The sequence below is a fragment of the Engystomops pustulosus genome, chromosome 2 (genome assembly GCF_040894005.1).
Source record: "Engystomops pustulosus chromosome 2, aEngPut4.maternal, whole genome shotgun sequence".
NCBI lineage: Eukaryota > Metazoa > Chordata > Amphibia > Anura > Leptodactylidae > Engystomops > Engystomops pustulosus.
In genome coordinates, this window is record NC_092412.1 from 257,711,789 (window position 1) to 257,735,356 (window position 23,568).

At 43.4% G+C, this 23,568-nt stretch overlaps 1 protein-coding gene across 3 annotated transcripts in view; it reads left to right on the plus strand.

Annotated features, from left to right (window-relative positions):
- The first annotated feature begins 2,763 nt into the window (after positions 1-2,763).
- LSAMP (limbic system associated membrane protein) overlaps positions 2,764-23,568 on the plus strand; it is a 520,650-nt gene continuing 499,845 nt past the window's right edge. For 2 of the 3 annotated variants that reach the window (XM_072138917.1, XM_072138918.1), the window contains exon 1: positions 2,764-3,428. In XM_072138917.1, the coding sequence (XP_071995018.1) occupies positions 3,274-3,428 (155 nt within the window). In that variant the 5' untranslated portion in view covers positions 2,764-3,273. The remainder of the gene's footprint in view (positions 3,429-23,568) is intronic. The other variant, XM_072138919.1, reaches the window with a different exon arrangement.

The following is a 23,568-nucleotide window of genomic DNA, read 5'->3' on the forward strand; positions in this document are numbered from 1 at the left end:
ACCAAAACCGCATTAGAAATTTTGTATCCTCTGTTATTCAAAATATTTTTCATGACTTTAACTCTAGTCACATCTAAAGCTGCATTCAAAATTTTTTTTAATCATTACTATAGATTACATCATATCGTCAACTCGAGTCTCTTTAAAAGCTGCGATTATTCATTTTGTATCAGACGATATGACAAATGACATCATGTCTTCAACTCTAGACACATCCAAAGCTGCATTAAACATTTTGATACAATTGATCCTTTAAATGACATCATTACAATAACTCCAATCACAGCCAAAGCTGCATTCAGTCTAATTTTTTTTTTCACTGTAGTAAACATCATGTAATCATCTCCAGTCACATCCAAAGCTGCATTTAATATTCTCTTGCAGTTGTTTAGGGCTCTAGCCACACATAAAGCTGCTGCCTGGAGCAGGATACATGACTTAGCTTTGCTACATGCGGCTCCATACAGCAGGAGATCCTGAGAGATTTACAGTTTGCAGAGTGGGGCTTGCAGCTTTGGATGTTACTAGAGGATAATACATGATAAGTGGAGATCATTACATACAGATGTTTGCAGCCTCCATAGGAATAAATCATAGAAGCTTCCATCCTCCGAGCACCCGCAAGGTATGATGCAGCAGAGCTGAGTTGGTTGTTGCAGTGATTGATGTGTTACATGGGACTGCAGCTGCATTAACCACATGTTATTAAATCAGAGAAACGTAACAATGCGCAGCGCAATGTAGCAGTGTCGATTTTACTCTAAGGATCAGGCGCCAGATAACACAGCAGAGCTGACTTAGTTGCTCTTTAGTATTATTGTATCTTGTTTTGTTAATGTAAATAGTTGGTAAATAGGTCAATAACACAGAATGTCATCTATGGTTTACATAGCAGAGCCGAGTTTGTCACTGAGCCTGATGCTGGTTTATATTTTTAGTCGGGCAAGCAGGTTGACTTCATCTGCGGACACTTTACCAATGACATAGCAGAGCTGAGTTTTCCATTGGTTGCAATGCTGGTTATCTTAGCATATGAAACACATGACGCAGAGGAGATGAGTTTGTCTATTGGCTCACTGCTCCTCGCTATTATGAAATGTTATCCATGATTTTACATAGGACTGCAGGTGGATGTACTGCCCACTCAGGGAGTTATTTCTTCCATCACAGCAGAGCTGAGTTTGTCATTGGCCAGAGTTCTGGTTGTGCTTTAGTGAACCGTCAACTCATCTACATTTAGTTCACAGATGAAATAGTAGTGCTGAGTTTGTCACTAGGCACAGTCCTGGTTATGCTCTAGTGAGCTTACAATATCTCACAACATTTGAGTAGAGATGAGTTTGTCACTGGCTGCAGTTAAGGTTTTGTCTTGCTATGTATCTACTGCCTCATCTTACGGTCCACAAATGACACAGCAGAGCTGAGTTTGTTATTGTAGACAGTGTTGGTTATGTTAAGCACATGTGGCCTCATCTTAGCACAGTGTGCAGATGACACAGCAGGGCTGAGTTTGTCATTGGTCCCAGCACTGGTTTTGTCTGTAGTAACCCTGTACTGCCTGGTCCACAGATGATGCAGCAGAGTTGAGTTTGTCATTGGTCCCAGTGCTGGGCATTTCTGTAGTAACCCTGTACTGACTGGTCCATAGATGACACTGTAGAACTGAGTTTGTCATTGGTACCAGTGCTGGTTATGTCTGTAGTAACCCTGTACTGCCTGGTCCACAGATGATGCAGCAGAGTTCAGTTTGTCATTGGTCCCAGTACTGGGTATGTCTGTAGTAACCCTGTACTGCCTGGTCCACAGATGACGCAGCAGAGCTGAGTTTGTTATTGTAGACAGTGCTGGTTATGTTAAGCACATGTGGCCTCATCTTAGCACAGTGTGCAGATGACACAGCAGAGTTGAGTTTGTCATTGGTCCCAGTGCAGTTTATGTCTGTAGTAACCCTGTACTGCCTGGTCCACAGATGACGCAGCAGAGCTGAGTTTGTCACTGGTCCCAGTGCAGGTTATGTCTGTAGTAACCCTGTACTGCCTGGTCCTCAGATGACGCAGCAGAGCTGAGTTTGTCATTGGTCCCAGTGCAGTTTATGTCTGTAGTAACCCTGTACTGCCTGGTCCACAGATGACGCAGCAGCGCTGAGTTTGTCATTGGTCCCAGTGCAGTTTATGTCTGTAGTAACCCTGTACTGCCTGGTCCACAGATGATGCAGCAGAGTTCAGTTTGTCATTGGTCCCAGTACTGGGTATGTCTGTAGTAACCCTGTACTGCCTGGTCCACAGATGACGCAGCAGAGCTGAGTTTGTCATTGGTCCCAGTGCAGTTTATGTCTGTAGTAACCCTGTACTGCCTGGTCCTCAGATGACGCAGCAGAGCTGAGTTTGTCTTTGGTCCCAGTGCAGGTTATGTCTGTAGTAACCCTGTACTGCCTGGTCCACAGATGATGCAGCAGAGCTGAGTTTGTCATTGGTCCCAGTGGAGTTTATGTCTGTAGTAACCCTGTACTGCCTGGTCCTCAGATGACGCAGCAGAGCTGAGTTTGTCTCTGGTCCAGGGCCCCTGTGTTATCCATGCCCCCCCCCCTGCGGTCCTCATGATGCCCCCGTGCGGGGCACAAGTGTCTCGGTGGCTGTTATTGGCGGGCGCGGTGTTTTGCCATGAATTGGCGTGGGGCGGAGGGATTGTTGTGATCTCCCCTCATCCAGTCTCTTCTCCCCGGATCCGCCTCCCTCTTCCCTCCTCCCTCCATCCTCCATCCATCTCTCGGCTCGGGAAAGTGGGTTAGTGCAGGGACCTTGTGTACACAATCTCCGTCCTAGCAGCAGCAGCAGCAGCAGAACCTTCTTCTCTCCGCTCCCGGATCTTCTGCTGGAATTTCTCCCTCCGGATCCTCTTATACTGTTGGCAAGAAGCAAAAAAAAAACAAAAAAAATTATAAATCCAAAAATAGCAAAAACCTACAGAATCCACAGCCCCCCCCCCTGGCCACCTCCCGCTCCTGGAACTCATGAAATTCACACTTTGGGAAACTGCCTGAAGGTCTCGATCTTCTCCCATCCTTGGATTTCATCATCCGTGGGATTACAAAATAGAAGAAGAGACTCACATTTTCTTGTTGTTGTTGTTTTTTTTTCATGGTTTGATTATTTTTGTGATTTTTTTTCTGGTTAGAATTTTTTTTTTGGTAAGGGGGGGAGCAAGTTGTTTCTTGATCTTTTTGGGAAGTGTCGGATTCCTCTCTGGTGGCCTTGTGGTTGAGAAGTGGTGACCATGGTTTGGAGGTTGCAAGCAGACAGGAACCAGTTGCCTCTCCTGCTTCTAAGACTCCTCTGCCTTCTCCCTACAGGACTCCCCGTCCGCAGCGTGGATTTAAACCGAAGCACAGACAACATCACTGTCCGGCAAGGGGATACCGCTGTACTCAGGTAGGGGGCGCTCTGCCCGCTTTCTTCTTCTCTCTGTGTTGACATGCTGGATGCTGTTTGAGTCTTGTAAGATGATGGAGTGGATGAGTTCTACATTGTGGTGGCCACCTTCAAGATTTGGAAGCTTCTCTTATTCGTTGACTCATAATGTCCTTGCACTATGTACAAGATATCATCAAGGTCTACAAGGTCCTTGACATCTGGTTATGGTCCATCATGCCTCTCCTGTGCTATCGTAAGGCTCAGAACCCATTGAGATGACTTAGAGGTCTATGGTTCCCCGTAGTTTGCGTTGCACAAGGTGCTCATCAGATATCAAGTTCTTGAGGGTCCTTGAGGGTCCTGGATATGGGTCCATCAAGGCTCAGAACCCATTGAGATGACTTAGAGGTCTATGGTTCCTCGTAGTTTGCATTGCACAAGGTGCTCATCAGATATCGAGGTCTTGAGGGTCCTTGACATCTGGTTATGGTCCATCAAGCCTCTCCTGTGCTATCGTAAGGCTCAGAACCCATTGAGATGACTTAGAGGTCTATGGTTCCTCGTAGTGCTCATCAGATATCGAGGTCTTGAGTGTTACCGATCTCAGGGTCCTGGGCCCAGTTTGCTTCTGTTGTGTTACTCTGCTACTTAGAACCTATGGACAGGACATAAGGTAGATGGTTCCTCATAGATTTCTTACACAATATATAATTAAGGTCTTGACCTCTTGGTTATGGGTCCAGTATGACTATTCTGTTCTAGACTGAGATGACATAGAGGTCTGTGGTTCCTCATAGTTTACTTTGCACAAGGTATTCATCATATATCGAGATGTTGAGGGTTCTTCTTGATGTTAAGGTTCATGACCTTTGGTTTATGGGCCCAGTATGCTTTTGTTGTGTTCCTATAGACAGGACATAGGGTACATGGTTCTTCATGAGATATAATTAAGGTCATGACCTCTGGGTTATGGGTCCAGAGTGCTTCTTTGGTGCTTGGTACTCATAGGCATTGAGTGCTGTGGTTCCTCAAATTTTTTTGAACTTGAAGTCATCAAAGCCTTTAGGCTTCTTCTTGACCTGTAGGTTATGGATCAGGCAAGCGTACATGTTCTCAGGACCCATTGACATCATAAAGTTCCATCATAGTTCATGACATCTTTAAGGTCTTGAGGCTTCTACTACTTGTTAACCCTTCATGCTTTCACTGTGCTATACCATCCCTCAGAACCTCCTGATATGACATATTGTTTCATGGTTCCTCATAGTCTCCTCGTTCATGGTAACAGACACCAGCTAGGTCTTGAGGCTTTTTCTTGACCTTATGGTTCTTGACCTCAGGCTCTTGGACCCAGGAGGCTTCTGTTGTGCTACTAACGACCTACTGATATGACTATAACATTATCATGATTCCTCATAGTCTACTTGCATGAGGAGATTTCTTCTACATGTTGACCTCATGGTTATGGTCCCGGCATACATTCACTGCACTACTCTGCAGCTAAGAACCTTAACATGAAATATTTCTCAGTGGTTACTCATATGTTCCTTCCATTTCATGGTTTTTGGCCCAGCATGCTTCCACTGTGCTACTCTGCTACTCAGAATCCATTGACTTGACGTAGAGTTTCATGGCTACTCATAGATCCCTCTGGGTCCCATCATGCTCCCACTCGTCTACTCCATTGACATGATATAAACTTCCATGTTTCCTCATAATTTCAGATTTTACAAGACATCATCAAGGTCTCAAGATCCCATTGACATGACATATGGTTCCATGGTTTCCCATCTTTCTCGGTCCTCTGGATTATGGGTCCATCATGTCTTATTGCATTGATATGATGTAGAGTTTGATGGTTCTTCATGGTTTCCTTGCTTCTGCTGTTCTTCTCTGCTTCCGAGAACCCATTGACATGACGTAGATCTCTATGGTTCCTCATGGACAATCTTATAGTCTTGAGGCTTTTTTGACCCATTGACCTCTGGCATATGGACCAGCATGTTGCTTAGAACCTACTGAGATGACATACAACCCCAAGGTTCTTCATCGTTTCATCATTGTGTAATCTTCCTGCTTGCCGTAGATGTCTGATATCCACTCATTGCTCCTGGTTTCAGTATTTCTAAGCTCTACCCTTCATGTAATGATGCTCAATCGACTCATCTCATTATGTTCCCATCCCTGGTACTCAAGGGTGGAGGACAAGTCATATGATGTATTGTAAGATCCTGACTGCTGATCGGAGGCACAGATTGTCTTGTTAAGAGGATCTGGCTTGGTATCTTTATCAAGTGCGACACTCCATGATTCTCCCCGAGCACGGAGAGGGTTAAGTGCTGCGTTCCCGGGAATGTGTCGCTCTATAGCGTAGAGATGCGAGGATTTGCTGACACTATTAAGCACACCTCATAGCTGTTAGTGTACGTGTGAAGGAACCTATAGACTGGGCGAGGAGGCAGATCTTCATGCACGGCCATGGCTCAGGTCTATCCGCAGAGCCATACATAAGGCAGGTGCCAGCCCCGTAGACTTTCCTATATGTCGTGCTGGCCGGACAATGCTAGGGAGCACTGCAGCATTTGACGTGTAGATACAGCATGAGCCAAGTCCATTAACCCCTTACAGCACAATGCGCTCTTTCTTAGCCGATGTTCCTCGCGTCTGGTCCTGAGAGGCTGCTAAGTGCTTCACGTTAAGACAGTCGGGTTAATTAGCTCTCTATGTTAACTTCTGCTTGTAAAATGCAGGATGTGCTGCAAATGGGCTCCGTTAATGGTCCTCAAGGGCTCAAGGGTGTAAAACGTGGCTTAACCCTTTCAGGGGATGCAACTTGAGGTCCATAAAGTCTTCTAGTGACCCAACATCCATCATGATTATTAACACTTAGAGGCATTCTCCATCCACGTGTGAATGCACTGAAGCGGAGCTGTGGAGGAGGTGTAAATACCAAGGTGTCGGTGGTGGTGTTGGTGGTGGTGGAGACGGTGCGATGACAGCTCGTGGTCAATGCATTAAGTAAAGATCAAGATTCATCTTGCCAATGTTTTTACTTTCTTCGTAAAACTCTGCATAAAAATGTGCTGATGGTTAATCTTGGTGGTGTCCAAGAGATAACCCAGAACCCATGATGGTCTCCACCCATGACTCCATGTATGTTCCATCTATGGTTCAGTGTCCACCTCTACTACTATTGGTTTGGTTCTGCTCCGTGTCATGGTCATATGGTTTGCTTTGTAAAATGTTCTACGCTGTTTATATACTGTATGTATGGATGGTCACCCATGAACAGGTCTCCTGCTCTCCAGCCAGTTCACCCAACCCTCGATGTCCTGATAGTCCTACGAGTCTGCACTGTTGTACTGGATACCCTGAGAATATTCTTCTCACATAAGGGTCACTGTGTCCACCCTCTAGGTCCTGCCATCAGATCATGTAATAGGTGATGTAATAGGTTTGTTGCATTTGTCTGTTCTTTCCTGCAGAAATAGTCCTCCTCAGCTCAGCTGCTACCAGGGGGTAAGCGAGTCTGTTATGATAGGTATCTCCACCATAAGGATCTCTTAAGATCTTCAAGAAGGTCTTCACTAGGGAACAATGAAGATCATAGATTGTTCCTCCTCTGGAACCCCTATTGTTTTATTAACCAAATCAGATTTACATTTTTCCAGTATTTCCACAGACTAGTTGGCTTATTTCCTAGGTTGGTCAACCCGGTAACCTACATGGTCCTAAAATATATCAATGACTATATTGTCCATGCAAAAAGTTGCAGACTTGGTTGATAGAGTATTGAGAAGCCCTTCCATGCCCTTTGATCCATGAATCCAACAGATGTCCTTGAGCATCTAGATAGTAAGACCCCCAACTCCTTGGATTAGATGCTTTGGATGCAGTTAGATGTGGAACTCACCTAACTGACCTACTTACTGACCTAACCTAGTTTATTGACCATGAAGACCCATTAGTTACTTTTTCCAATGGGAGGGAAGTAATGGTGGGGTAATCCAAGCTATAGATGAAGGATGTGATGGCATATATGAACTGTTTCAATTTGAGTAATAAACTTGGCAAGATCTACTTGGATCAATTGTGGACAAGTAGAGGGGACGAACATCTCCACATTAGATACATTCAGGTAAATAACACATCATGGCCGATATATTGATGAATGTCTAGTCAAAACTGTCACTGGGACTCCTGTGTAGATCGCTATACCCCTCATGGTTCTAAAATACATTCATGACTGTGTAGTCCATGCAGGACATAAGAGAACTTAGTTGGTTCCCAACTTAGTCTAGTTGGGAACTTAGTATTGAGAAGTCCTTACATATCGGATCTGCAAATCCAACAATTGATATGTGGTCAACGGAATGGAAGAACCCAACTAAAGTCGGATTTGTGAGATGTGGACCTAAAGAGGTCTACTCCATAGAGACCATTGGCTGCGCTGCCCAATAGAAGAAAATGGAATGATGGGTTGAGACAAGATTTGGTTGAAGTTTTTGAAGGTCGGCAAAGAGATAATTGTTGCAATCGGGGATTGTTAAGGTGAAACTTGGATGAAAAAACTTTTGCCGAGCAGCACTTGGCAGATGACAACTCAAGTTGTCAAGGTAAACCCAAGGTGCGGCTTTGGCCAAATAGAAGGAGCTGAAGAATCTAGGATGTAGACCTTCATATATCAGAAGCTTCCCTTAGACTTCATTGTAGATCCCTCCAGCCCATATTCAATGGATAACTTACAGTAATTGGTATTTGAAGATTTTATCTTCAACTATGAGCAATCTTGGTCTACGTGAACGTTTTAAGTTTTTCCGAATTCTAAGAGTCTCAGTTTCCCCTCCATACATCAACTTTCAAAGAGAAACCTGGTTGATCAAACTCCATGAAATCTTAAAAGCTGCGAGCGGAGGTTCCCCGGCTCACTAACAAGTCTATACCAAGGATATTCTCAATTATATCGAGAGAAACAAACTTTTATCTCACGCCTTGCTTCAAAGGATGAAAGGGAATATTCTTAATTAAGGTTTAGCGTTGCCATTCCGAAACGAAGAAGTCGGGAACAAAAACTACAAATAGAAGGGATTAGTCTTCAGGTTTGTCCAAAAAGTTACAAAACATTGAAGGGAAATAGAACAATGGGGATTATTTTGGATACAAATTGGCCAAGATAAAACCTTTCAGATGTTCCCTTCTATTACTCCAATTCCTCATTATAAAAGTAGCTTTAGACCTTTGGAATAACTTGGACTTTTGGGTCCATCAATTCTTACGGAGGCAGATATGGTCGAATGTAAGGAAGAGGAACTGGCTCAGAGACATGTTTACAACCCAAGTTGTTGCCTATTACAGATGGGCACTATGTACAACCATAGGACAGTGACAACACTGAAATGGATGAGGTTAGGGTTAGAGTAGACATCCAACATCATCGTACACCGGAAGTGGGAGAGTAAAGAGATGGGCTGCAAGGAATTGTAGTATAGGACTCCAAAGACAAAATGTTGGATGGCAATAAACCTTTAACTCATTCTCCAAAACCATCAACAATGGTAACCAGCGTGGAAGTTCACCACCGTCCTGAGTCCTTAGTTGACAATTCATTGCCCCCCACCACCTAACCATCCATCTATTCATTGCATCTCCTGACCTAACCATCCATCTATTCATTGCATCTCCTGACCTAACCATCCATCTATTCATTGCATTTCCTGATTGTCCTATTACTAAAGGGAAACTTCTTCAGGAATTAGATTCTATGAGAAAGTGATTACTCCATTTCAGGTGAGGTTGTCTTCTGCTGAGTTTTAACCCTATGGAATGGTCTGGTGGAACAGTCTTACCCTTGGCTCACCCATGTTGACCAGTGTGCAAGTTCACCACCGTCCCCAATCCTTAGTTGACTATCCATTCCCCCTCAGCACCTAACCATACATCTATTCATTGCATCTTCTGACCTATTACTAAATGGATTAGAGATTCTATGATTACTCCATTTCAGGCGAGGTTGTCTTCTGCTGGACCATTGAAACTCTAGTATGGAATGGTCTGGTGGAACAGTCTTACCCTTGGCTCACCCATGTTGACCAGTGTGCACGTTCACCATCGTCCCTAGTCCTTAGTTGACAATCCATTGCCCCCTAACACTTAAGTATCCATCTATTTATTGCATCTCTTGACCAATTACTAAAGGGAAACCTCTCCAGGAAGTAGATTCTATGAGTGATCACTTTGTTTCAGGTGAGGTTGTCTTCTGCTGGACCATTGAAACCCTAGTATGGAATGGTCTGGTGGAACAGTCTTACCCTTGGCTCAACCATGTTGACCAGTGTGAAAATTCACCACCGTCCCTAGTCCTTAGTTGACAATCCATTGCCCCCCACCACCTAACTATCCATCCATTCATTGCATCTCCTGACCTTATTACTAAAGGGATTAGAGATTCTATGATTACTCCATTTCCGGTGAGGTTGTCTTCTGCTGGACCATTCAAACTCTATGGAATGGTCTGGTGGAACAGTCTTACCCTTGGCTCAACCATGTTGACCAGTGTGCAAGTTCACCAACGTTGACAATCCTTTGCCCTCCCCCCCTACTAAGAAACTTCTTATCTCCCCATTGTCCTATTACTAAAGAATCCACCTCAGTCTCACAATAAGATTGATCTTGTCTCTCAGGACGATAACACATTCCAAGTGTTTATTTTTAGATATTATATTTTTTCGATTGCCCCATCCAGGGCCCATTATCGCCTGGTAATGTAACCTCCCGACCCGCCATCTCAATTTATGGATAATTTAGCACTTTCATGAAAAAGAAATGATGGATCAATAGCAGCTGTATATTTAATGCCCGGCCAATATACTGTGAAGTTATTCCACCATTCGGGAGCTGAGCCGCGATGCGGATGAATGAATCGGATTAGAATCTTCTCGGGGACCTGGGAATTTTTTACAGATAGAAAAAAATTAAGGCAAAATATATATTAGTGTTGATGTCATGGCAACTATTTGCTCATCTCAACCCAAATGTAAACTTCTCTGACGGTTTAACCTTTACCCAGCTGCCTCCAGAAGCAACATTGTATCTCATTGTATCACCGAGACGGTGTGTTCTCTCAAGACATTCATCTTCAAAAAGTTGGATGGCTCTATAGAGGCATCAATACATATTTACACTGATGCCCGAGCTGTTACTAAGATGGAGAGCGTGCCTACAGCATCTGGATTTGTGGCCTCTTATCTTTTGTAATAGCGGGCTATGTCTGGGAGGGAACATCCGAGATCGTAAATGATGGATATATGATGGATTCTTCATCAAATGTAACATCCCAGTGCCGAGCGCAAAGCGGATTTGGAAGTGTAGATAAATCAGAGCTGGAAGAGCCATCATGGTTTCATTGCTAAGTCAATGGGTTCCTGTGCTGTGGCCATGACTCTGAGTGTATTACACGTCTCACCAAAGTTTTACGAGTTTCCCCCAACTTTTTTTGGTTCTCCAGTCAAGTGTAAAATGATATAAGATGGAGCAGAAGCGTTGTGCTTGGGTGTAGTCACAGACCAAATTTATTTCCATTTTATGGGAACATTTAATACATCCTGATAAAGATTGATTGTCACTTGTGGGGTTCTAGAAGTTTGGGAATTTTGGGAAGTTTGGGGATGTTCTTTCATCGTGGACCCAAAAATTACCAAAACTTTATACTGAATTTATGTTGTGTATGTTTGGGTTTAGCTTGGCTGAGGAGTGGATTGGTCAAGTGTCTACTAGTGTATATTCCAAGTTAAAGGGGTTGGCCCAAGTTTTATTGTCAACCACTATTTATGTGATCGCATGTAACATTATAATTAGTGGTGGTCTGAACTTTTGATCCGGCCCCTTCATTCATTCTCTATGAGTGTGTTGGAGATACCTTCTCATAGTCAATGAATGGAGCATAAGCACAGAGGCTCCATCTGCTACCATCACTTAGGCAGGCGGCACAAGTGGCGTTTAGAACCCGTTTTTTGGGCCGTTTTTAAGCAGTCTGTTAAAAACCGCATGCATTTTTGGCGTTCTCAAAAAACGCATTCATTTTTTAACAGGCTGCTTAAAATGGCCCAAAAAACGGGTTAAAAACGCCATGTGTGCCGCCAGCCTTAAGGGAACAGGATCTCTGCTCTTGTGATAATTGGGGTCCAAAGACTCAGGTCCCAAGCCAATCAGATTGTTGATTTGCTGTCATGTCGATACAATTAAACACGAGCCACCCCTTTAAGGATTATTGACCCCTGTATTCTCAGAGACTGTTTCCATTTCTCTTCATTATTTTTGGACTCCAAATTCAGATTTTTCTTCATTAGCCGAACCAACAATCCCCCAGTAAGTGGTAAAAATAGTAGAAAGTTTCTGGCAGTGAATCTGCGGAGAGCGTCCGACACTTGTTGAATGCAAACAGCGTCCCTGATCCTAATCCAGGCTTAGTGCGACGATTCTGTGGCCGGAGGCTTCACTCCAAGAGAGTAAATGTGTTTATTTCTCACAGATCCAGAGAAGGTCTGGAGAGCGGCGTCAGCGTCCGGCCTCATCCCGGATCAGTGTTGCTTTAGTTGAGGTTTATTGAGAATTTCTTTATTGAGAATTGTTTTTCACTGAAATAAAAACCATTGACGGAGCAAGAAAAGCGCAGATAACGCGACGCACAGTAAATCTCTTGTCACTCAGTATCTTACTTCACCTTCCTTCCTTCCTCCTCTTCTATTCCATATGTTTTTCCCTGGTTTCCCACATCCTGAATCTGATTTTACGACACTTATTATTTATATTATTTAGTAATAATCCTGTGTCCCCATGTTGTGCTGGTGCCAGCAAGTATTGCAGTGTGGCATCGTGGTGCCTGGCGCTTGTCTATGATTATACACTGACCTATGCGCTCAGGACCCCCCATGTAGCGGGGGTGGCAGCGGGTGGAAGTGGGTATTGTTTGCAGTGTGGCATGGTGGTGCCTGGCGCTTGTCTACGATTATACACTGACCTATGCGCTTAGGACCCCCCATGTAGCGGGGGTGGCAGCGGGTGGCAGTGGGTATTGTTTGCAGTGTGGCATCGCAGTGCCTGACGCTTGTCTATAATTATACATTGTACCTGTGCGCTCCGGACGCCCAATATTGCGGGGGTGGCAGCGGGTGCCAGCAGGTATTGCAGTGTGGCAACGTGGTGCCTGGCGCTTGTCTACGATTATACACTGACCTATGCGCTCAGGACCCCCCATGTAGCGGGGGTGGCAGCGGGTGGCAGTGGGTATTGTTTGCAGAATGGCATCGCAGTGCCTGACGCTTGTCTATAATTATACATTGTACCTGTGCGCTCCGGACGCCCAATATTGCGGGGGTGGCAGCGGGTGCCAGCAGGTATTGCAGTGTGGCAACGTGGTGCCTGGCGCTTGTCTATGATTATACACTGACCTATGCGCTTTGGACCCCCCATGTAGCGGGGGTGGCAGCGGGTGGCAGTGGGTATTGTTTGCAGTGTGGCATCGCAGTGCCTGACGCTTGTCTATAATTATACATTGTAGCTATGTGCTCAGGACCAACCATGTTGCGGGGTTGGCAGCGGGTGACAGTAAGTATTGTTTGCAGCGTGGCATCGCGGTGCCCGACACTTCTCTATCATTGGTCACCTTTGCGCTTGTCTTTGCAGCGGATTATTGACATTTGCGTGAACCCGCGGTGTAGCGGCGGATCGGAGTCTATCAGGATGTGCAGATGATTCTGTGGCGGTTCCTGGAAGGGATTTGTCATGTGTCAGAAACCTGTTATTAACCACCCGGACTCGTGCGCGCCCCTCTCCGCTGTCACTCACCGCCATCAGTGCTGATCCCACGCTTTTCTACGGACTAAGATCAGTTACAGTCCCTGATCTCTCCCGGTGACGACCATCATATGTGCGAAAGCAGCTCCTCAGAGACTGGGAACATGACTGGCTTAGATACAGCGGCTCAAATGTGGCTTAGATAATGAGATTTAAGAATAGGTATCCCATATGATAGACTTAGATACAGTGGCTCAATAGCGGCTTAGATACAGCGGATCAAGTGAAGGTATACCATACAATAGACTTAGATACAGCGGCTCAAGTGAGAGTATCCCACATGATAGGCTTAGATACCGTGCTCAACAGCATCTTAGATCCTGTGGCTCTGCTGATGGTATCCCACATGCTGGATTCACTACTTAACACTGTATCACACCTTATAAGATTAGATACATTTGCCTCAGTACAGTATTACATACAACAGGCTCAGATTCATTACCTAAGCAGTATCACAATTATTTACTTAGATACACTAGTTCAAAAGACCTCGAAAGGCATTACACATGTCAGGCTTAGATACAGTGTCTCAGTGATCATTATAAGAGCAACAGAACGTTACAATGTTACAAATGATAAACACAGCAGAAGACAGTATCATACATCAAAGGATTAGATACACAGGGTGAACATACAGTGCCATAAGGCTTAGATACCTCGTCTCACCACAGAAATGGACCCTAGCAATGAGTCTCGGATGCGTTGTGTGATTTTGGTTATTTAATTATTCTTAATTATTTTGAGCAGTTTTTTTCCCATGTTTCCCCGGGGGCTCGGCGGCGCGGGAGCAGTAAATAATATAAATTTGTAGATATTGCATCGGCGGTGGAATATATGAGCGCATTGTAAATAAATAATACCAGTAATAACAAATGCAGCAATAGAATCCGTCAAATTTATCCTCCGCCGCCGCCACCAATAACGCCAGCGCCAACAATAAGTCGCTTTACTGAGCTCATAAAACAGGTCAGCAACAGGTAGAGGCCATCGGTCAGACCCAGGCAGGGGCCATGCGGGGCAGGGACCAGGCACCTTCATCAGATCAGTGCCCCGAGCTGGAGGAAGAAGATGCAGCACAGTGTCAGGCAGCTGCCATAAAGCTCTGGTGATGGAGAATAGAAGAAGTGATACACAGTGTCAGGCAGCTGCCATAAAGCTCCAGAGATTGAGAATAGAAGAAGTGATACACAGTGTCAGGCAGCTGCCATAAAGCTCTGGTGATGGAGAATATAAGAAGTGATGCACAGGGTCAGGCAGCTGCCATAAAGCTCTGGTGATGGAGAATAAATGAAGTGATACACAGTGTCAGGAAGCTGCCATAAAGCTCTGGTGATAGAGAATATAAGAAGTGGTACACAGTGTCAGACAGGTGCCATAAAGTTCTGTTGATGGAGAATATAAGAAATGATACACAGGGTCAGGCAGCTGCCATAAAGCTCTGATGATGGAGAATATAAGAAGTTATGTACAGTGTCAGGCAGCTGCCATAAAGCTCTGGTGATAGAGAATATAAGAAGTGATACACAGTGTCAGGCAGCTGCCATAAAGCTCCAGAGATGGAGAATAGAAGAAGTGATACACAGTGTCAGGAAGCTGCCATAAAGCTCTGGTGATGGAGAATATAAGAAGTGATACACAGTGTCAGGAAGCTGCCATAAAGCTCTGGTGATGGAGAATATAAGAAGTGATACACAGTGTCAGGTAGCTGCCATAAAGCTCTGGTGATGGAGAATATAAGAAGTGATACACAGTGTCAGGCAGCTGCCATAAAGCTCTGGTGATAGAGAATAGAAGAAGTGATACACAGTGTCAGGCAGCTGCCATAAAGCTCTGGTGATGGAGAATATAAGAAGTGATACACAGTGTCAGGTAGCTGCCATAAAGCTCTGGTGATAGAGAATATAAGAAGTGATACACAGTGTTAGGCAGCTGCCATAAAGCTCTGGTGATAGAGAATAGAAGAAGTGATACACAGTGTCAGGCAGCTGCCATAAAGCTCTGGTGATGGAGAATATAAGAAGTGATACACAGTGTCAGGAAGCTGCCATAAAGCTCTGGTGATGGAGAATATAAGAAGTGATACACAGTGTCAGACAGCTGCCATAAAGCTCTGGTGATGGAGAATATAAGAAGTTATGTACAGTGTCAGGCAGCTGCCATAAAGCTCTGGTGATGGAGAATATAAGAAGTGATACACAGTGTCAGGCAGCTGCCATAAAGCTCTGGTGATGGAGAATATAAGAAGTGATACACAGTGTCAGGCAGCTGCCATAAAGCTCCGGTGATGGAGAATATAAGAAGTGATACACAGTGTCAGACAGCTGCCATAAAGCTCTGGTGATAGAGAATATAAGAAGTGATACACAGTGTCAGGCAGCTGCCATAAAGCTCCAGAGATGGAGAATAGAAGAAGTGATACACAGTGTCAGGAAGCTGCCATAAAGCTCTGGTGATGGAGAATATAAGAAGTGATACACAGTGTCAGGAAGCTGCCATAAAGCTCTGGTGATGGAGAATATAAGATGTGATACACAGTGTCAGGCAGCTGCCATAAAGCTCTGGTGATGGAGAATATAAGAAGTGATACACAGTGTCAGGCAGCTGCCATAAAGCTCTGGTGATAGAGAATATAAGAAGTGATACACAGTGTCAGACAGCTGCCATAAAGCTCTGGTGATGGAGAATATAAGAAGTTATGTACAGTGTCAGGCAGCTGCCATAAAGCTCTGGTGATGGAGAATATAAGAAGTGATACACAGTGTCAGGCAGCTGCCATAAAGCTCTGGTGATGGAGAATATAAGAAGTGATACACAGTGTCAGGCAGCTGCCATAAAGCTCTGGTGATGGAGAATATAAGAAGTGATACACAGAGTCAGGCAGCTGCCATAAAGCTCCGGTGATAGAGAATATAAGAAGTGATACACAGAGTCAGGCAGCTGCCATAAAGCTCTGGTGATGGAGAATATAAGAAGTGATACACAGAGTCAGGCAGCTGCCATAAAGCTCTGGTGATGGAGAATATAAGAAGTGATACACAGAGTCAGGCAGCTGCCATAAAGCTCTGGTGATGGAGAATATAAGAAGTGATACACAGTGTCAGGAAGCTGCCATAAAGCTCTGGTGATGGAGAATATAAGAAGTGATACACAGTGTAGAGGGCGGAGTAATAAGAAGGAGTAGAGGGCGGGTTGTAATGAGAAAAAGTAGAGGGCGGAGTAATGAGAAGGAGTAGGGGGCGGAGTCATGAGAATGACCCTTCTGACCTCTTATGTTCCCCTCCCCTGACACCCTCGGGGATTGGTTCACTGAGCACAGCGCCCTACATTGTATAGTGGCAGTGCTTGGTATTTCAGCAAATAATTGTTATTGTTTTAATGATAATAAGTTATACAATTTTCCAATTTTCTTTCTGTATGAATTCCTCACAGTTTTCAAGATCTCTGCTTGCTGACATTCTATAGAATATGTCTATGTTTGGGACTAGTGGACTGAAATCTGACCATGGTCACACAGGTGCACGGCTCGTAATGAGAGGCACAGAGGCAGTCCCCAGTGCGGTGCTGCTGCCTCAATGTATGTCCGCCGGTGCTCGGGTTGGACCTCCTCCAGCTTGATGTTATGTCCTATGCAAATCTTGTAGCCTGTAGTCACCACTAGAGGCCGCACAGGAGCTCACTGCATACATTGTAACAAGTAACTGCTCCCTCTAGTGGTGTCTGCTGGAAGAAAGAATTTTGCTCCTTTTTTTTGTGCAGAGGGTTTGGAGCTTCGTATCAGGTCAAGACAAGTTGTGCATAATTTGTAGATTTGCACTTATGATCTGGAAACATTTTCTGTCAATGCATCGTATGGACACACTGTTAACTTCACTGGTAGAAACTTTGAGAATGACATAAGTGACATCACGGCCATCCCTGTTATGTCACACAACTGGGGGATGTTTTGTCTGATATAAGACGGAGTCGGATCTTTCCTTCTCCCCGAGATTCTGCAGTTCAGCGTGGAATCTGCCCGGACTGTAGGGAAATTAGCAATCTACATAATACATAGAGAGGCTAATGACACGGCATATGTTCTGTGTAATACCGGGCGCTTAGAGCAGCGGGGAGGGGGTCATTTATTACAGTCACAGACCATGAAATATGGAGATGAACAGGAACGTGACAAGACGTCTTCTCCACCCAGACATGAAAAGATGGAAGATCATCCAGTACCAGGGTAATATGTAACACTAATACCCCAACCATACAATGTAATGTGCCCCTCCTCCAAAATGCCCAAATACATCTCCAACTAACAACCACACTGCCAATTCACCTTACACATAGGGGGCAGTATTATAGTAGTTATATTCTTGTACATAGGGGGCAGTATTATAGTAGTTATATTCTTGTACATAGGGGGCAGTATTATAGTAGTTATATACTTGTACATAGGGGCAGTATTATAGTAGTTATATTCTTGTACATAGGGGGCAGTATTATAGTAGTTATATTCTTGTACATAGGGGGCAGTATTATAGTAGTTATATTCCTGTACATAGTGGCAGTATTATAGTAGTTATATTCCTGTACATAGGGGGCAGTATTATAGTAGTAATATTCCTGTACATAGGGGCAGTATTATAGTAGTTATATTCCTGTACATAGGGAGCAGTATTATAGTAGTTATATTCTTGTACATAGGAGGCAGTATTATAGTAGTTATATTCCTGTACATAGGGGCAGTATTATAGTAGTTATATTCCTGTACATAGGGGGCAGTATTATAGTAGTTATATTCCTGTACATAGGAGGCAGTATTATAGTAGTTATATTCTTGTACATAGGGGGCAGTATTATAGTAGTTATATTCTTGTACATAGGGGGCAGTATTATAGTAGTTATATTCTTGTACATAGGGGGCAGTATTATAGTAGTTATATTCCTGTACATAGGGGGCAGTATTATAGTAGTTATATTCTTGTACATAGGGGGCAGTATTATAGTAGTTATATTCCTGTACATAGGGGGCAGTATTATAGTAGTTATATTCCTGTACATAGGGGGCAGTATTATAGTAGTTATATTCCTGTACATAGGGGGCAGTATTATAGTAGTTATATTCCTGTACATAGGGGGCAGTATTATAGTAGTTATATTCCTGTACATAGGGGGCAGTATTATAGTAGTGATATTCTTGTACATAGGGGGCAGTATTATAGTGGTTATATTCTTGTACATAGGGGGCAGTATTATAATGGTTATATTCTTGTACATAGGGGGCAGTATTATAGTGGTTATATTCTTGTACATAGGGGGCAGTATTATAGTAGTTATATTCTTGTACATAGGGGGCAGTATTATAGTAGTTATATTCTTATACATAGGAGGCAGTATTATAGTAGTTATATTCTTATACATAGGAGGCAGTATTATAGTAGTTATTTTCCTGTACATAGGGGGCAGTATTATAATAGTTATATTCTTGTACATAGGGGGTAGTATTATAGTAGTTATATTCTTGTACATAGGAGGCAGTATTATAGTAGTTATATTCTTGTACATAGGGGGTAGTATTATAGTAGTTATATTCCTGTACATAGGGGGCAGTATTATAGTAGTTATATTCCTGTACATAGGGGGCAGTATTATAGTAGTTATATTCCTGTACATAGGTGGCAGTATTATAGTAGTTATATTCTTGTACATAGGGGGCAGTATTATAGTAGTTATATTATTGTACATAGGGGGCAGTATTATAGTAGTCATATTCCTGTACATAGGGGGCAGTATTATAGTAGTTATATTCCTGTACATAGGGAGCAGTATTATAGTAGTTATATTCTTGTACATAGGGGGCAGTATTATACTAGTTATATTCTTGTACATAGGGGGCAGTATTATAGTAGTTATATTCTTGTACATAGGGAGCAGTATTATAGTAGTTATATTCTTATACATAGGGGGCAGTATTATAGTAGTTATATTCCTGTACATAGGGGGCAGTATTATAGTGGTTATATTCTTGTACATAGGGGGCAGTATTATAGTAGTTATATTCCTGTACATAGGGGGCAGCATTATAGTAGTTATATTCTTGTACATACGGGGCAGTATTATAGTAGTTATATTCTTGTACATATGGGGCAGTATTATAGTAGTTATATTCCTGTACATAGGGGGCAGTATTATAGTGGTTATATTCTTGTACATAGGGGGCAGTATTATAGTAGTTATATTCTTGTACATAGGGGGCAGTATTATAGTAGTTATATTCTTGTACATAGGGGGCAGTATTATAGTAGTTATATTCCTGTACATAGGAAGGAGTATTATAGCAGTTATATTCCTGTACATAGGGGGCAGTATTATAGTAGTTATATTCCTGTACATAGGGGGCAGTATTATAGTAGTTATATTCCTGTACATAGGGGGCAGTATTATAGTAGTTATATTCTTGTACATAGGGGGCAGTATTATAGTAGTTATATTCTTGTACATAGGGGGCAGTATTATAGTAGTTATATTCCTGTACATAGGGGGCAGTATTATAGTGGTTATATTCTTGTACATAGGGGGCAGTATTATAGTAGTTATATTCCTGTACATAGGGGGCAGTATTATAGTAGTTATATTCTTGTACATAGGGGGCAGTATTATAGTAGTTATATTCTTGTACATAGGGGGCAGTATTATAGTAGTTATATTTCTGTACATAGAGGGCAGTATTATAGTAGTTATATTCCTGTACATAGGGGGCAGTATTATAGTAGTTATATTCTTGTACATAGGGGGCAGTATTATAGTAGTTATATTCTTGTACATAGGGGGCAGTATTATAGTAGTTATATTCCTGTACATAGGAAGGAGTATTATAGCAGTTATATTCCTGTACATAGGGGGCAGTATTATAGTAGTTATATTCCTGTACCTAGGGGGCAGTATTATAGTAGTTATATTCCTGTACATAGGGGGCAGTATTATAGTAGTTATATTCTTGTACATAGGGGGCAGTATTATTCTAGTAATATCATACCATATGAGTTACATTTAGAATACAAATGTGTAATATTTCCTAACCTGGTAATTGTTGATGTGTACAGTGATAATGTACAGTCAGCTCTTCCTTTCATCTGTCTCAGCGTAATCCACTATTCTGATGCTTTTAATTCAACAATCGACCCTGACACATTGTTACAGAATCATTCAGGGCTCGGCAGTGAGGGACACATCAATTATTCATGATAACGAGTTTGTTTTGGGAATGTTTGATGTACTTTTAAATAAACAAGAAAATCCATTTAAAGGAAACCTACCACTTAGTATGGCAGGGGTAAGCTGTAAGTACCGAGCACCAGCTCAGGGTGAGCTGGTGCCGGTACTTACTTTCGTTAGTGTTAAAACCGCGGTATCGCGGTTTTAACACTTTTTGAACTTTAGGGCAGAAGACACTTCGGCGCTGCGTGCGCACGATCGTGCGCGCGCCTCCATCGGAAATAGCGGAGATGTTGCGCGCGCACGGTCGCGCGCAGCGCCGAAGTGTCTTCTGCCCTAAAGTTTAAAAAGTGTTAAAACCGCGATACCGCGGTTTTAACACTAACGAAAGTAAGTACCGGCACCAGCTCACCCTGAGCTGGTGCTCGGTACTTACAGCTTACCCCTGCCATACTAAGTGGTAGGTTTCCTAGAAGTCGTTTGTCAACAGCGCAGAGGAAAAGTGAGTGACCCTCATATCTGACCCGTGATGCTGGTTCTGCTGTATCTCTGTATTACAGTTCTGGGGGTTCTATATAATTGACCTGAATCACATTCATACTGTGATATTACACAATCCAAAGTCATTCTCCCCATCTGCACAGTTCTAGAATAATAGAGGTGGAAAGTCCACAGTAACTTCTCAGAACCAGAGAGTAACCACTGCTGAGTACGAAGGATGGAGACATGTTCTGTAACTTTCTATGGTTTACCACAAAAGTTTCAGTCTTTTAATGAAAGGTTTCTAGATAAATTATGTTTCGTATTCATTTTATTTAATAATTCATGGAAAATCAGAAAGTGAAGGAACTTTCCCTGATGCTGGGAACCACAACCCACAACCCGTGGTCTCCTTTAAGGCTTCCTCCTCGGTGTATGGAGGACGGTTGAGCGTCTCCCGGTGGATTCGGTAGACTTGCCTCCCTAATTTACTAATAAGCATCTAAATGACTTATTTCCCGGCACCCCAGCGTCGCGCAGCATATGTTCCCGCTCCGGAGTGTAGAGATTTTCTTCTGTCACTTGAAAGCTCTGAATTATGGGAACAGATTTGCTTAACAATCCTCGCATTTCATAGCAGCAGTTTCCTAAAAACGCCCCAAGGACCGTTCTCCTGGATGAGCCAAGTTGTGCGCAGCATGTTCAGAATCCTCCAGTAGCCTCGGGGATTGGGGCGACTAATATATTGGGCTCCTGAAGCGCTATACACCCCCCCACAGGGACAAGGTACCATGTGGTGACTGGAGGGGGTAAACTTTATGGATGAAGCAAGAAGAAAGAAAAATGTTACTTTGTATCATTCTGGAATAATAGAAAAATTCCCTGAAGCCGCAGAGCTGAGTTTGTCATTGGTACCAAATAACCGTTAGTTTTGGGTCAGTGAATAGAATGTGGTAATGGAGTCAACTATCCCCAAAAACAGGGAACAGGGGGCACTTCGTACTTATTGTGATTTACACAAGAAGTGGTATATGGGTCCATGTTTACCCCAAATGTATCGAGTTTTTCCCTATCCAAAAGTGTCTAAAAGTGCTCTGCCTGTGTATAATGTATAGTGCTCGGTGCGCCAGATTCATGAAGATTGTGCGCCAGAAATTATGAATGTGTCGCTTCACCGCACTGAATCAACAGAGTTCACCCACTTTTTTGTAGTGCACCCTTAAGATAGGGCGTGTGACAGACTTTGCATGATAAATCCGGCTCACGGTCCGACAGAGAACCGGAACGCCTTCTAATTTGTGTGGCATGGAAGCAGTGTAGCTGTGCCACAATTGTGCCGCTTGTGACACTTCTTAAAAACCTGTGCAGCAGTTTACACTATAACGAATGTGCAAAGTCCTTAGAAAATGTGCCCCATCGGGTCTAATGGCATATTCAGCTCAGCTACATCTAAAAATCTAATATTTTAAACTGTGCCAGAAGCCAAGATCCAAAGAGTCCTCTCTGCTACATGCATGTAACCAGGATGCCTATGACTGACTCCTCTCTGCTACATGCATGTGACCAGTAATATGCCTATGACTGACTCCTCTCTGCTACATGCATGTGACCAGTATGTCTATGACTGACTCCTCTCTGCTAAATGACTATGACTGACTCAGCTCTGCTACATGCATGTGACCATTATGCCTATAACTGACCCAGCACTGCTACATGCATGTGACCATTATGCCTATAACTGACTCAGCTCTGCTACATGTATGTGACCAGGATGCCTATGACGGACTCAGCTCTGCTACATGCATGTGACCATTATGCCTATAACTGACTCAGCTCTGCTACATGGCTATGACTGTCTCCTCTCTACTACATGCATGAAACCAGGATGTCTATGACTGACTCTCTGCTAGCTCTGCTACATGTATGTGACCAGTATGCCCATGACTCACTCGGCCCTGCTACATGTATGTTATCAGTATGTCTATGACTGACTTCTCACTGCTACATGTATGTGATCAGTATGTCTATGACTGACTTCTCACTGCTACATGTATGTGATCAGGATGCCAATAACTGACTATGCTCTGCTACATGCACATGATGATATGTAGTCGGGTTTATCTTGACACTTAACTGGTTCCATATTCTTGTAGTAAAACCCTAAATGGACCTTAAATGTAAGAAAAGCCATTGCAGAGGTGGAGACATTTGCAGCCAGAAGGTGCTGTGACATACTCAGCTCTGCTACACCTGGATCCCTCTGTGTATACACATGTACACTGCCATTGTCTGCACATTTGGGTTCCTCCCCGTGTTGTGCGAGGCGTCGGGCGGTCCCTTGTTGATTGTGTGTCGGTGGCTTGTGTGACATTGTCGCTCTGTGTACGGGCAGAATGCTGATCAGTGTATATTGTGCGGCGTGTGAACTGCGCTTTATGTGCTGTATAATAGACGGCTGATTACGGATTGTGCGGAGCTTTTCTATGTACAGTCTTGTTTTCTAGATACTCTGCCTATAGCAATGATCTCTGCAGGGAGGAATCAATGACTCCAAGTGACAAACCCGTCTCTGCTGGCTCAGACAATGGCCTGATAGCTGCAGCTGTATGTACATCACTATGTATTGTAT